Below are 14,625 nucleotides of genomic sequence, written 5' to 3'. Positions count from 1 at the left end.
ACAGTGGGTTTGAGAGATCTCTAGTGCAACACCCCCAGGTATGCACAGTTTAGATATACAGAAGTGCATTATACTGGGGGACGTTGGGTTGGAAATTTGTATTGACGTATCTTTTCAGATTTCAGAATGTCGGAATTATGTACCCTGGTGCAATTATGTTAGTAGATGTTACACTGTGTTTTGTTCTCACCTAAATGCACAGTGTTTTGTATCCACACCTGTTTCGTTGGATTGATTGTCATAACCACGCCTCATTAATAATACAGAACATCGCAATTTTCTGCTATATGAAAGTGCGCTTTATTTTCTGTGGTCGGAAAATATGTCAGATGAAATTGCCATCGATTGTCGTTCTTTGTTATGCCTGGTTTTGTCATCTCTAGCGATTATTTCGTACAATTCGGGACGACATTTCATTAACCTCAACCTTGTTTCGCCACCTTGAAAGTCGTGTTGCATATTCACCGCATTCTTTAGATGTATAAAACAGTTAACGCGTTTGGCATACAGACGATTGTATATTATATTCCTCATATAATGGACGACAGCAGAATTATTCAGAGCGGTTTTATTAGTGTTCATACAAAGGTGGCAAAGGTCATATGGAACGGCTTATTACTGTAAATATGCGTGACAGGTTTTCGCTATTTGCGGCGACAAATATCAATCATGTTTTACTGAAAATATGAACCAGGTAGCAGACGACAAATTAGTACATGATCTACATGGCTAGAATAAAAACCAAAATGACATTGTTTGAACAAGGTCCCTATTATCGGCCAAAACTAACGGACATTACTTTAAATGTATCTAAGTTCGCGGAGGTTTTAAGTTCGCCGTAGCGCTATAGTCACATACTACCACAGTATTGAGCAAAAATGTTCGCGGTGGTTTAAAGTTCACGGTGAAACGGTCGCCACGAAAACCTCGAACATAAAACTAGCGTGACCATTTCTGCATTTACAATTCATTTTGCTTCCTTGATTGATTGAAATTCAAAATTACTATTCATAATACAGCTCACGTCACTCAAGCTATATAGTTCACAGCTGCAAATATCATTCAGATTGGTAGTGTGAAAAAATTGCTTCAAAACATTTGTGGAGTTAAAGATTCAAACGAATGAAACCGAATTTTCTGGTATCTTCATTTTTTCTCATCTTACAAATGTATTTAACTCATATGCTATGAAATCTTGCACCATACGCGATGCTTTGTGACAAACATTTATGTACGGATCAAGATAAAGAAAACATGATCAGATGCTGTAGAATAACCAATCGTTTCAACTCAGACCTCCCTCCATCTTCAAAAGACCAAGTGTAGAAGGTCAATTAATTTCGGCACACCAGACGGGCGCCAAACACCCTGGGGACGAGAGCCACAGGGGAACGAGGGGACCAACATAAGTATACCCCTTCTAAAACGGGTACTTCAGTCGCCTTGCAAACGGGTCCTTATCCGTCTCGGCCATTCCGAACGTTTTTGGGAAGTTCCTGATCGTTCAGTTTGAGCCGCTGTGCTCCAAACATAGACGGTAAGATTCTTCCGTGATTACTAACGATTAGTGCGACTTCTCCAAGCAGATACGCGGTGCCCAGAAAGGATCTAGCTTTTAAAATAAACTCTCGACGAAGCTGGCTTTTTCAATGGTTTTATAAGTGTGATACAGGCTGAGTCGCTGTGCTCCAAACATAGACGGTAAGATTCTTCCGTGACTACTAACGATTAGTGCGACTCGTGTTCTCCAAGCAGATACGCGGTGCCCAGAAAGGGACTGGCTTTAAGATAAACTCCAGACAAAGCTAACTTCTTCAATGTTTTTTTAAGTGTGATACAAAGATCCGTGACATAACATACGCTTACTAAAGCTTACTGTGTCATACAAGTGGCCAACATTTCTTGTACAACCCTTTTACATATTTCGATATTCAGATATTCAGTCATAGGTGGGCAAAAGTGTTGCGTTAGTCTTAAGTTCGCGCTGAAAGTTCACCGCGAACATAAAACCACCGCGAACATTTCTGCATTTACAGTAATTTGCCTGCAATTTAAAACTCAGACTCGAAGAACATCCCTCTCCTAACTGTTTATCAAACTTGTGGCTCTTCCGTGACAAATACGAAATGAAGTCGTTCAATCTTGACACGAGATTTACCCGTTGCTATGGAGACCAGGTCAATAGACATCAATGTTACAGGCAAACGACCTCGCAGCGAGGTTAAACGGTCTGGTATTAATATACTGTAAATGCAGAAATGTTCGCGGTTGTTTTATGATCGCAGTTTTCGCGGTGAACTCTTTACCGCGAACTTAAGCCCACCGCGAAAAGCCGTTCCATTGTGTGACCGTAGTGCTTCTATTGTTTCAAACGCGAACTCAAAGCCACCGCGAACCCTCTATTTTCTCCTTACCACGAAATTAAATCCCCGCGAACATTTCTGCATTTACAGTATGTTCTCTCCCACTAACGCTGATTAATTTCTGCATCTGTCGATTTTGGGGGGAGCGTTCGTGTGTTTGTGTGTTTTTCCTTCCGTCTGTTAGCACGATAAGCCATGGATGCCTGGATGGATTGTCTTGATACTTGGTATGTGGATAGGTCTTCTTGAGACCTTGAAATGATTTTGGGTCCCTTAGTACTTCTCTATGTTGTAGAGAATGACACGTACTTGGATAGACGCACGCTGTAGAGTGCAGAAGTCTGTTCTTGTGGGAGAAATCATCAAATTTGAAATACTTTCTATTGTCAGAAGTTATAAATAGTGAGAATATTCAATAATATATATACATATTCTGCCGATGTGACGGGTAGTAAGTTTCGAATGAACACTAGACGGTCGATACTTTCCGGGTGTCAGAGCTTGACTTTCCTCACAACAAATGGGTCGGTAGATCCTGGTGTCAAAAACCAAGAGTAAATCGTACCAATCAAGGTTCGTTTCACATCCTGTTCTGGTCCTTTAACAGGCAAACATTACCAGTCAACATGAGAAACTATTTTTGATTGGCTACGCGCACAACCTATATCTGTTAGGAAATAATGACCCGGTGGCCATATAAAATATGTTTGATTGTTTCCTGAACAGGTGAATTGGAACCACAGGTGTACAGGACGTTCTATTTGTGAAGTTTGCTTGGTATATCTGGAAGAAGTTTAAAACTGTCAACTCGAGGTTTTAAACGTCATGCATGCAGTATTTCAACGTTGTATTCTCGTGGACCAATCAGGTCATTTGTTACATGACCATTTGGTCTGCTGATAGAAAAGAACCCTTGAAAAAAATCTTGAATATACGGTGTACACACTGGTCAATGGAACAAACTAATAATGCTTTGGCTATTTTCGTTAAGAAATCTGGTTAACTCTATATCCTATTCATATCAAGAAAGGAACAATTGACAAATAGAGATCGCAAAAATATGAAAGGTCAAAACAAAGTTACGTGTAGGAGTCACTAGCGTGGAAAGTTCTGAAGTCATATGAACAACAAATGTTGGTAGCTCCCAATCCTACACTTGTGGGATTAACGACCAAACACCGGTCTCTGTAGGTTGAGGGTTCGTGTTTTCGTACAGTCCCACCAGCTTGAGTTGGATATATACATCCGAAGGGCGGAAACCTTGCAGCGAACCCTGCCTTGATACGTCAATAAAGGTTAGACATTCATGTATAGACACGCCAGATACCAATTACTCAAGCAACTGGATATGATTTTGGTAACCCATTTTCAGTCCAATATCATATCCAGTTGCTTAAATAACTTCTATTTGGCAAAACTCTGCCTTGGATAGGCCTGGCTGTGAGACGGGCAAATCGCAGCCGAAAGTGTAGGCAACCTATGAACATGTCTATCGACTAACATCCCCTTTCAACAAAGACATTTACTTACAATACTCTAATTCTCAAAACGTTTGGAGACAATGTTGTGTTAACTTGTGAATAGTTTTTAGTAAAACGGCTGACTAAGTTATGGGAGAGAGAAGAGAAGAAGAGAAGTATTTAGTGTGATCACAACGTCTCGATTTTTCAGCGTGGTCAGCTAGTCTGCATTTCTGAAAGAAAACAGCAGTACAAGTTAGTACAAGGTTCTAGTACAAGGGGTGCAACAACCAACTATTTTCTGTGTCTTTTTTCCTCATAGATGTCGGCCGCCAGTCTGGACGGAAACGAGGTGACGAAGGGCATGCGGAAGATCCAGTCCATGCTGCGGAAATTCGTCGAGGAAGAGACAGAGTTCAGCCCGAGGAAGGACGGAAAGAAGGTTAGCATATATCAACAACTTATATATGTAGTTTCCAGGATACATCATGTACAACTTGTTGGGCATTTCCTTCTTAAAACAGTATTTAACTAGAGTTAAGTATTTGTGGTACATATACTTCAGGTTTGCTATGTTAGTTAAGTGGTTACGGGGTGTTTCTATAAATGTAAATTGTTATTGATTTTTTCTTTTTGTTTGAGTTGAATGTGTGATAGTTGTGTGCCGATTTGTCAAAAAATAGAGAGAACGCTAGCGACCCCCAAAACAACCCTCCCAATGAAATGGTATGGCTACCCTGCGACGTCACAAAATCAAGATGGCGGCCACCACACATGCCAACAGATCCAACAAAAGGTTTTGCTACGCAAACCCAAAATTCTACAATAAACCACTAAAAAGTGTCATTGAGTAAACTGTTATATTGCAGCACCACTACGATTATCCCACCTGCCACACTTTAACCACAGCTGCCACCGTAAGAGCGACAGTTCGGCAGATAAGATGAACCTATCTTTATGTCAGGCATGAATATTTAACGAGCAGACAGAAGGGCAAGCCATTTCCCGTAATGAACTTGGGACAGTCGATATGAACCCAATTCACCCGGCCTGCCAACTAGCTGGCGGGGTTGAAGGTATATCGTAAGTGCCAGGACCACTTACTGTCGCCTTGGAGCGAATCCAAGCTATGTAAAGCGCCTAGACAATTTCGTGATAACTTTCATGGAAAAGAAGGGGTATGTTTTTCAACCTACATGTATGATGTAACGTTACATACGAAATTACTAACTTGTGGAAGCATTGGTCACTCAAAATCATTTTGAAAACTCGCATAACTTTAATATATCTTTAATATATGTGAATATATGATATATGAAACTATTTGACAAGCGTTTTAAAACAATATACAGTATATGGTTAAACGTTTAATTTAGTAACATCTCTTATAACATTTGCATATAACGTTACCGCAAGTGTAGGTAAAAAAACGTTACCTTAGTTACCAACACTTGCGGTTTATGCAAATGTTATAAGAAATGTTACTGAATACAAAGCCAGTTGTACCTCACATAAATGTGTATGTGAAGTTCACATACACATTTATGTGAGGTACAACTGGCTTTGTATTCAGTAACATTGTGAAGTCACCATAATAACTTTATTGCACAACAATTGTACAAGGTACAAAGTATGGCATTCACTGGTACATGGATAACATTCTATTAGGCTAATCAGTCTATCTTATCCAATATGGTGTAGTAGTATGGGATGATAATGGGATTTTACAATCATTGGAGGAGTTTCCAAGGTCTAGACATTCTTTGATATACTTCCCAATGTATACCATGCATGGGTTGTCACATTTCATTATGTACTTAAATTTGCTATTCAAGTCCATTGAGATAAATCCTGGTAGATCCGACGATAGCATTGAGTATAGTGAATTACGTATATCAAAATATTTGGGACATACCATCAAAAAGTGATATTCGTCTTCAACTACCTCTGGACAAAATGGACATACCCTCTGGTCGATAGGAAGTTTTTGAAATCTCCCCGTTTCTATACTTAATTTATGACAGCCAATTCTGAGCTTAGTGATTGCCCTAATCATATATATGCTCCATCCAATGTCATACTACACCCTTTTCTAGTGAGTATCAAAAGACCCATGGCCTGAGATAACAAGTTACAACTTGGTAACAAAAGTATCTGTTACCTTATATTTACAAGTGAGATCTACATGTATGTGAAGCCACAACTGTGTGATAACTCATTAGTCATTATATATACTTAAGTCCAATTTACAGCAATTGTACAAGGTACAAAGTATGGCATCTACTGGTACTAACTACAGTTCTATTAGGCTAATCTACCTGATACAAGAGTGTATAGTATGGGATCATGAGCTTTTAGAATCATTGGAAGAATTTCTAACGTCTAGACATTTTTAGATATATTTTCCTATGTATACAATGCAGGGGTGCCTTTTTTGTGAGTGTTTAGTGCATCAGCACTGTTACAGCGTTGTGTAAATACAGAGGTAATAGAAACCTTTCCAAACTCCGGCGCCATTTTGAATCTGTTATCGCGAGAGTCCAATCTGGCGCGAGCGCGCGTGATCTGAGCACAGGCGGTAAGAGCACGGGAGCGGTTAAAGCTTAACAACGGTTTTCCCAATAGAAAGCAAAGTAACTCTGCTAAGTTAACGCACCCTTGCTTACGATAACAAACAATATAAATTGAGTGTTTAGCGCTTTAGTACTGTTATAGCGTTGTGTAAATACAGAGGCAATTGTAACTCTGTTAACGCACCCTTGCTTACGATACCAAACAATATAAATTGAGTGTTTAGCGCTTTAGTACTGTTACAGTATTGTGTAAATACAGGGGCAATGGCAACTCTGCTAAAGCACCCGTGCTTACGATACCAAACAATATAAACTGAGTGTTTAGCGCTTTAGCACTGTTACAGCGTTGTGTAAATACAGAGGCAATGGTAGCTCTGCTAAAGCACCCTTGCTTATGATGCCACTGCTCACATCACAGTATCGAACTGTGGAACGGATAGTCGTACCGTCATAGTCCATGTTATCACAACCACCGACAATATAGATCTCAGATCCGCACACAGTCGCACCGAACTCATCATAATAAGGTTGTATCCATGGAGCAGCTATCTTGTCATAAGTCTGTCAGAGGATTGTAGCACAGGACGCATTTCAACTGTCCGCCAAACAAATAGATCTTCGCCTTGACTGTGAATGCGAATGCGTTGTGTAAATACAGAGGTAATAGAAACCTTTCCAAACTCCGGCGCCATTTTGAATCTGTTATCGCGAGAGTCCAATCTGGCGCGAGCGCGCGTGATCTGAGCACAGGCGGTAAGAGCACGGGAGCGGTTAAAGCTTAACAACGGTTTTCCCAATAGAAAGCAAAGTAACTCTGCTAAGTTAACGCACCCTTGCTTACGATACCAAACAATATAAATTGAGTGTTTAGCGCTTTAGTACTGTTATAGCGTTGTGTAAATACAGAGGCAATTGTAACTCTGTTAACGCACCCTTGCTTACGATACCAAACAATATAAATTGAGTGTTTAGCGCTTTAGTACTGTTACAGTATTGTGTAAATACAGGGGCAATGGCAACTCTGCTAAAGCACCCGTGCTTACGATACCAAACAATATAAACTGAGTGTTTAGCGCTTTAGCACTGTTACAGCGTTGTGTAAATACAGAGGCAATGGTAGCTCTGCTAAAGCACCCTTGCTTATGATGCCACTGCTCACATCACAGTATCGAACTGTGGAACGGATAGTCGTACCGTCATAGTCCATGTTATCACAACCACCGACAATATAGATCTCAGATCCGCACACAGTCGCACCGAACTCATCATAATAAGGTTGTATCCATGGAGCAGCTATCTTGTCATAAGAGTCTGTCAGAGGATTGTAGCACAGGACGCATTTCAACTGTCCGCCAAACAAATAGATCTTCGCCTTGACTGTGAATGCTCGAATACACCGCACTCTTTCTGGCAATGGTGTTGCGAACGTCCACGCATCTTCGGTAGGGTCATAGCACTGAACGCAGTTGGTGGTGATGGTTGTAGTTGAGGTCTTACGGCTCTCGCCACCAAATACGTAGATTTTCTCGGAAGACGTTGCTATGCCAAATTTGCTGACGCCCAGTTTGAGTGGTGTTACTTTTTCCCAACTGTTTGTTGTCTCTTTGTACACCTCCACATCTTCAAGCCTGAGAAGCTCCGTGTCATTCCTCTCACCACCGACAACATACGCCTGTCCGTTTAGAGCTGCCATGCCATGTCTCAGTCTTTTTACCCCCATGGGCGCAAGCTCTTTCCAAGAGTTCAACGATGGCCTGTACCTCCATGCTTGAGTCAGAGAGTTCTGACCGCCCGTGACAATCACGTCATTGTTTACAACGCAAGCTGCGCTTCGCATGTTGTTCTGTAGAGGAGGCGGCAACGGCTCGTGGTCAATGCAGTCAAAGTGTAGGTCAAGTCTGTACATGTTCCGGTTTACGGCGTACCCCCGCCGTGTTTTTATCAAACCGCCAATGAGCAGAATCTCTTGTTCTTGAATGTGGCGAGATTTTGACTGATTCTTTATCAGTTCCTCGATTCCGGGGACGCCAGCAAACACCTTGTCAGTCTTCATAATGTCCTCAAGATAGTTTGGGTCCACGTTTGAGAAACGGACGCACTCGATAAGCTCCTTGAGGTATCTTTGCCTTTCTTCGAGATCATGTTTTACCCAAAGCATGATTGCATCCAGCACTTCTTCCTCTTTCTTCGCATGAAGGCCATCATCTGAGAGATACGTTTTCAAGTAGTCTACTGGTAGATGAAGAAACTCCTCAGTCATACACACGCTTGCAAAACTCTTCAAGGCACAGCTTCTCGCCAACTCATACAAATGTGAACACGACAACTTGTCTGCTAGTATCAGTGTTCCCAAACATGTCTCAGGGTTCGAGATCAAGCGGTCAGTGAGAAATTTTCGACAGTCTTCTTCGACTGGCTCCACTTGCAGCATGTTGGCTGCTTCGTACAGTTGCTGAACATTGTCACTAGTGATGGTGATTTCACATGTGTAAGCAAAGTCCACCAACAGTTGTAACGCCTCTGCACTCACCCCTCCTATCTTTACCTTCTCCTTCGCACTGTCAGCGAGGCCTCCACAGAACATGGCCCTGAAGTAGTCCGAGAGGGCCAGCAGAATGAAGCGGTGACAAGGGATCTCCGTTCGTTCGGCACACAGGGTGACGTCATACAGGTGTCCCTCTGTTCTGGCCGCCTGTAGCCGTGTGAAGAACCACGGCGCATGCGTCTCCGGGATGGCATCCGAGTCCATCACTGGACAAAAACAGGGAAATTGAAACTTAATAGTGCCAGTAACATGAAATTCCTTATATCATTCACGCAAAAATTTGGCTGTTTCTGAAAACATCTAATGTTATGTCATCTTGAAATCAATTGTCTACCGGGTACTCCTAGCTGTATTTTGGGAGTCCTGTCTATGAGTCACACGTTTGGACAGCAGCACAATGCCATAGGACGTATAATATCAAAGCTTACACAAAATGTTCCATATAAAACTAGCACGAGACACCTACATCAGTTTGACATTACAGGATATTTACACATCGCAAACAGGGGGCCCAAACCTACACCACTTCTTCCTTACATCACAAGCTATCTGCCACCAACAAATCAAGACTATAGCACGTCCAGGTCAAAAGATACAAAATAAGTTCTGCTGCAGTACCAAGGTCACATACCAGGGGGTCCAAAATTGACCTTGACTTCGCAACCCCGCATACCAAATATCAATGTAATCCATCCAGAGGTTCCTGAATTATGCTGACGACAATAGTCCGGAAACACAAACAGGCACACACACACACACACACACACACACACACACACACACACACACACACACACACACACACACACACACACACACACACACACAAACGCACCAAAAACATTTCCATTTTTCATGGAAATAACAAGACAATTACAATGTAAAGGAGACAAACACCATTCCCTCTTGCAGGACGCACCTTTAAATTTGCGCCGTTGTCTGCTGACAACGCCCACTTCCTGTCCCCCAAAAAGAAAACTGTCGCATTAACCCGATGACTTAGCAACGCCCCCTGTTGTTTACAGGTTGTTGTGCACGCACACGCACACACACACACACACACACACACACACACACACACACACACACACACACACACACACACACACACACACACACACACATTCACACACACACAAATTCACACACACACACAGACACACACACACACACACACACACAGTAGGACGATTTGGTGCGCAACGAAAAGCGGCTGAACTGTGTTATTATGAATCTAAGTTCACTTTTGTCAAAGTGTTTACAGACAACGTCCCTTTTTCGGTCGTTCGAAAATAGTACTCTCCCCACAAACCGTCAATTTCTCATTACTCAATGAATAGCAAAGTTAACCCTTAATAGCTCAAGCATTATTACAGGACTCGATAGACTGAATTGATACGTTACATACATACACCAACATGAAAATCGAGCAGGCCTGCTAACTTACTTCAGTGCCTCTCCTCTCCCACTATGACATCGTAAACAACTTTACGTAAACAGTACGAAAATAACTTAAGCAGTACCTTAACCACAATAGGTTTCAGTACAGGTGCTGATTTGAATATGACAGCATAAGAAACATACTTACTGTTAACTCTTAGAGCAGGCAAGTCGACAAAAAAACAAATGCAGCACGCAAAAATGACAATATGTGCTCGAAAACAAATTAAAATGCCACCTAACTTAAGAGTCCCCCTGGGTTGTGAACAGGTCAAACCGCTTCATACACCTATGTCCTGTTTATCTACTCTCACAAAAATTGTCTGTTGACCACGCCCACATTTTTTGTTATTCAAAAATGATACTGCCCCACTAAACCAATCTTATCTGGTCGATGAAACAAACATTCTTCCAGAAAGTTTTTCATCTTTATAGCCAGATCCCATAGCCCCACTCACCTCCGTCAAAAATGTAGAAATGCAAAATTTAAAGATAAAACAATGCAACTATTTGATTGACATGCTCTCCTTGGTGTAACCCCTAATTGTGATGGACAGTCAGGATCGGTCTATTGTGTTTTGTCCCTTCATTTTGCCAGGAAGCAGTGTTCTGGAATTTGAGTCATGGTTTATTTCTAGAGCAGGCAAGTCGACAGAAAGACAAATACATCGTACAGAAGTGACGATCTGAGCTGGTCTGGTGCACGAGATAAAAGGAATCTATAGCTACGTAAACAGCCACTCTGAATACTGTAAATATATTTAACTTTGCGTGGTTTTATTTCGCGCTAAGGGGAAAATGGAATTTTCGCGGTGGTTTTAATTTCGCGGCAGCGCTATAGTCACATACTGCTACAGTATTGGACAAAAGTGTTCGCGGTGGTTTTAAGTTCGCGGTGAAATGGTCGCCGCGAAAACCGCAAACATAAAACCACCGCGAACATTTCTGCATTTACAGTACTAAACACGTAACCCTATCGGCGCTTTCACGCACCCATGCTCTACTTGATCACTGAACTGTGTTATTACGTTGACTTCTTCAGTTGTCTGCTGGCAACGCCCCCTTTTTTTCTCACTCACCCCAGCATATAGTGTATGTTGATGCATAATATATAGTGTTCTGGTATATAATAGGATTATAATATATTATGATATCTATATACTGTAATCAGTAGTATTTTAGTGTTCCTGGTTTGATATTTTACATACATTAGTGTGTGTGTGTGTATGTGTGTGTGTGTGTGTCTGTGTGTTTGTGTGTATGTATGTATGTATGTATGTGTGTGTTTGTGGTGTTTGCGTGTCTGTGTGTGTGTGTGTCTGTGTGTTTCAGGATATATTTGCGGTCAGTATAACTTTAGAACCTCTTGATGGATTGTAATGACATTTGATATATGGTTAGGTATTAGGAAGACGAAGGCCAACTTCAAATTTGGGCCTCCTGATGTGTGACCTTTGTACTGCAGCAGAACTTCCAGTTTTGGAATCTATTGTCATGGACATGCTATAGTTGATTTTTGTGTGGCAGATAGCTGTTGATGAAAGGAAGGGGTGGTGTAAGTGTGGTCCTTTTAGGCCTGACTTAACAACGCCCTCTGTTGTGTTCAGGTTGCGGTGCACATCCGGTGTTTCATCGTGCAGGTTGGTCAGATCGACACGCTGAAGGAGGAGTTCGCCTGTGACGCGGTGGTGGAGGCGTTCTGGGAGGAGCCACAGCTCAACGGAGCCACAGCCGAGGTAAAACGGAAACTCGTTATTTTTACCTTCACGAAAGGGAAACATATTTTTTTCTCCGTTTCTTCATCTGCTTTCCAATAAATAAGGTTAATGGCCTGGACCAGACGGCTGTCACCATGGTTACCGGTAAAGTAGCAGACACCCCGTGGTGTTCGATTTTATTATGTAGCAAGTGGCAGGTCAAAGCTGGAGAGGCTGGTCGACATATATACATGTGTGTATGGATGTGTTTGAGTAACGATATAGTTTGTCAGACTAGACCGCCTACGTCTCTGTTAAGTGATAGTTGGTGCGACCTGATTACAGTGGTTTATTCATCATGTTAGAACAACGTTTTAGCTGTACATGTGTACTAAGATATATATGCTGTGTAAAAAGGAGATGCATACAGCTGAAATCTATCTCTTTTCCACTCCAGGACATCCACTGGGATGACCAGTGGGACCCCCGTATCGTCTTCTTTAACGCCGTGTCGATAGACAGACTGGAGAAGCAGCGGGTGTTCTTCAAGGGCAGCTCGGGTCAGCCCTGGGTCCGCCTCACCATGCACATCAAGGGCAAGTTCAAGGTCGCCATGCAGCTCTTCAACTTCCCGTTCGACCACCAGGTAAGTGTTTTCAATGACCTTGAACTTACTGACTTAATACGTGGATCTGTGTAGCCTCCTCGACTTGAAACAGCATACCTTGCACATGTAAACACCCAATGCCCATATTTAGACGTTATGTTCCAGGAACTGAAGATCGAGCTGATGTCTGATTGGTCGGACACACATATGATCTTATGCCCATATTTGGACGAGAAGGACGCGATCAGCACTTCAACGTTCTCAGGTTAGTCTTTAGTTTTGTCGAGCAGAATGTTATTAGCAGGCAAATAGTAGTTGATAACCTTAAGCCAACCGCACACACGTCATAGCTTCGGAAAAGACGCTCTAGCCGCATAGTTCCCTTTTACACCTTTATTCGAGCCCACACCACTAGTTTCGCCTTGTGTTTGAATTTTTCAAGGATTCGAGCTCTGACCATTGTCAGCTGTAAGGAAACAGTGCCAATGGCAGCACAACTCTCGCAAAATCTGACAAAACCTCGCGAGAATATGCAAATAAACGCTCTCTCTTTCATCCCAGGGGGAGACGAGTGGTACCTTCACGCCCACATGATGACGTGTCAGGGGAAGACCGAGACGGAGATCACGGGACCAGACACCATCTTCCCCACATATGACGTCATCATCAACGTCACGCGCCGCTGGACGTACTACTTCTGGAACATCTTCGTCATCATGGTGCGTCACTTTTCATTTTTTGCGTCACTTTTTATTTTGTGCGTCATTTTGTGCCAGGTAGTCCAGAAAAATTAGCTGGATTGTGCAAATTTGCCTAAAAGCACAAAATTTGGCATACATGTAATTGAACACATTCTGCACAAATCTGGATATGGCGGCATCTCAGTTTCGGCCCATGAGCACTGTAGCGGCATCTTAAATTTAGAACCCCGCAAATGCACCACCCGTTCTTATTATATAAGGGTCATCAGTTCGTCCAGACTCTTGTAGCTTCTAAGTTCTAGTGACACATAGGGTAGCAAGTTTCCTTGCTGTTTCAGTAGCAGAGTATTTTTTTACAGAGAGCCCTTCCTCTTTAACGTGCTTGAGGCACTTCCTCAAGCACGAATCCCCCATTTTACGTCCCTTCTGAAAGACGGGGACAGCCCCAACCGATATGTCCTGACCCCGGATTGAACCCGGGTCTCCCATTTAGCAAGTAATTGGAACCAGCAGCTCAACTGTGACACTGCTACCAGTTGAACTATAGGGACATCTCCGCTCGACTGCAGTATCAGGCACATTTTGAAACTGAACAGATAAACAGACTAAAGTACTACAGGTGGCTTTTAAAGTTGATAACGTATTTTCCCGCCCTTTGTTCTCGTTCCCAGTTCCTGATCCTGCTGCTGACGTTCTCGTCCTTCGCGCTGGACACGGGCGCGCTGGAGAGCCGGCTGGACGTCACGCTCACCCTGCTGCTGACGTCAGTCGCCTTCAAGCTGGTCCTGGCGCAGAGACTCCCCACAATCTCATACCTAACGCTACTGGTAAGTTCCATACAGAAAAATAAACAAACAAACAAACAAACAAACAAACAAACAAGTTAGTGAAGAGACGTCCCACCATATCCTACCAAACACTACTGGTAAGTAGCAGGCAGACATGTGTGAACCCCCTTATACATGTATATAATCCCGTCGGTTCTGTCCTTAGTGCTGATTTGTCACCAGCTGCATATCACATCCAGGGTTATCTGTCATTATCGTATTCCCCTATGCGGGGAAAAAGTAGAGTTGTACCTGTTTCCTGTTTTTTTTTCAATCTGCTGGAAAACAAACATCGCATCCCAAAATGCTCAAGTGCCTACTTCGAAAAAAATGATGTAACAACCCAAAATGTCCATTAGATGCAAAGAGGTAAGACTTAAATTCTCTGAATCAACGATGTATACTGATCTCA

The 14,625-nt window shown here is 42.4% G+C and overlaps 2 protein-coding genes across 2 annotated transcripts in view; one reads left to right on the top strand and one right to left on the bottom strand.

Annotated features, from left to right (window-relative positions):
* The window catches only part of LOC136426534 (uncharacterized), a 30,673-nt gene that overhangs the window by 6,901 nt on the left and 9,147 nt on the right, over positions 1 to 14,625 (top strand). Inside the window, exons 2-7 of the mRNA XM_066415199.1 lie at positions 4,146 to 4,265; positions 11,989 to 12,117; positions 12,536 to 12,724; positions 12,851 to 12,950; positions 13,247 to 13,404; positions 14,058 to 14,213. Of these exons, the coding sequence (XP_066271296.1) occupies positions 4,146 to 4,265; positions 11,989 to 12,117; positions 12,536 to 12,724; positions 12,851 to 12,950; positions 13,247 to 13,404; positions 14,058 to 14,213 (852 nt within the window). The remainder of the gene's footprint in view (positions 1 to 4,145; positions 4,266 to 11,988; positions 12,118 to 12,535; positions 12,725 to 12,850; positions 12,951 to 13,246; positions 13,405 to 14,057; positions 14,214 to 14,625) is intronic.
* Positions 7,044 to 10,680, bottom strand: LOC136427214 (kelch-like protein 6). Its single transcript, XM_066415996.1, has 2 exons — positions 10,530 to 10,680; positions 7,044 to 9,147 (listed from the first exon to the last, which is right to left on the bottom strand). Coding segments are annotated over exons 1-2 (1,683 nt in total). The 5' UTR covers positions 10,531 to 10,680; the 3' UTR covers positions 7,044 to 7,465.

This window comes from Branchiostoma lanceolatum, chromosome 2, assembly GCF_035083965.1.
Source record: "Branchiostoma lanceolatum isolate klBraLanc5 chromosome 2, klBraLanc5.hap2, whole genome shotgun sequence".
NCBI classification, from domain to species: Eukaryota; Metazoa; Chordata; class Leptocardii; order Amphioxiformes; family Branchiostomatidae; genus Branchiostoma; species Branchiostoma lanceolatum.
This window is presented reverse-complemented; position numbering and strand designations above follow the sequence as displayed.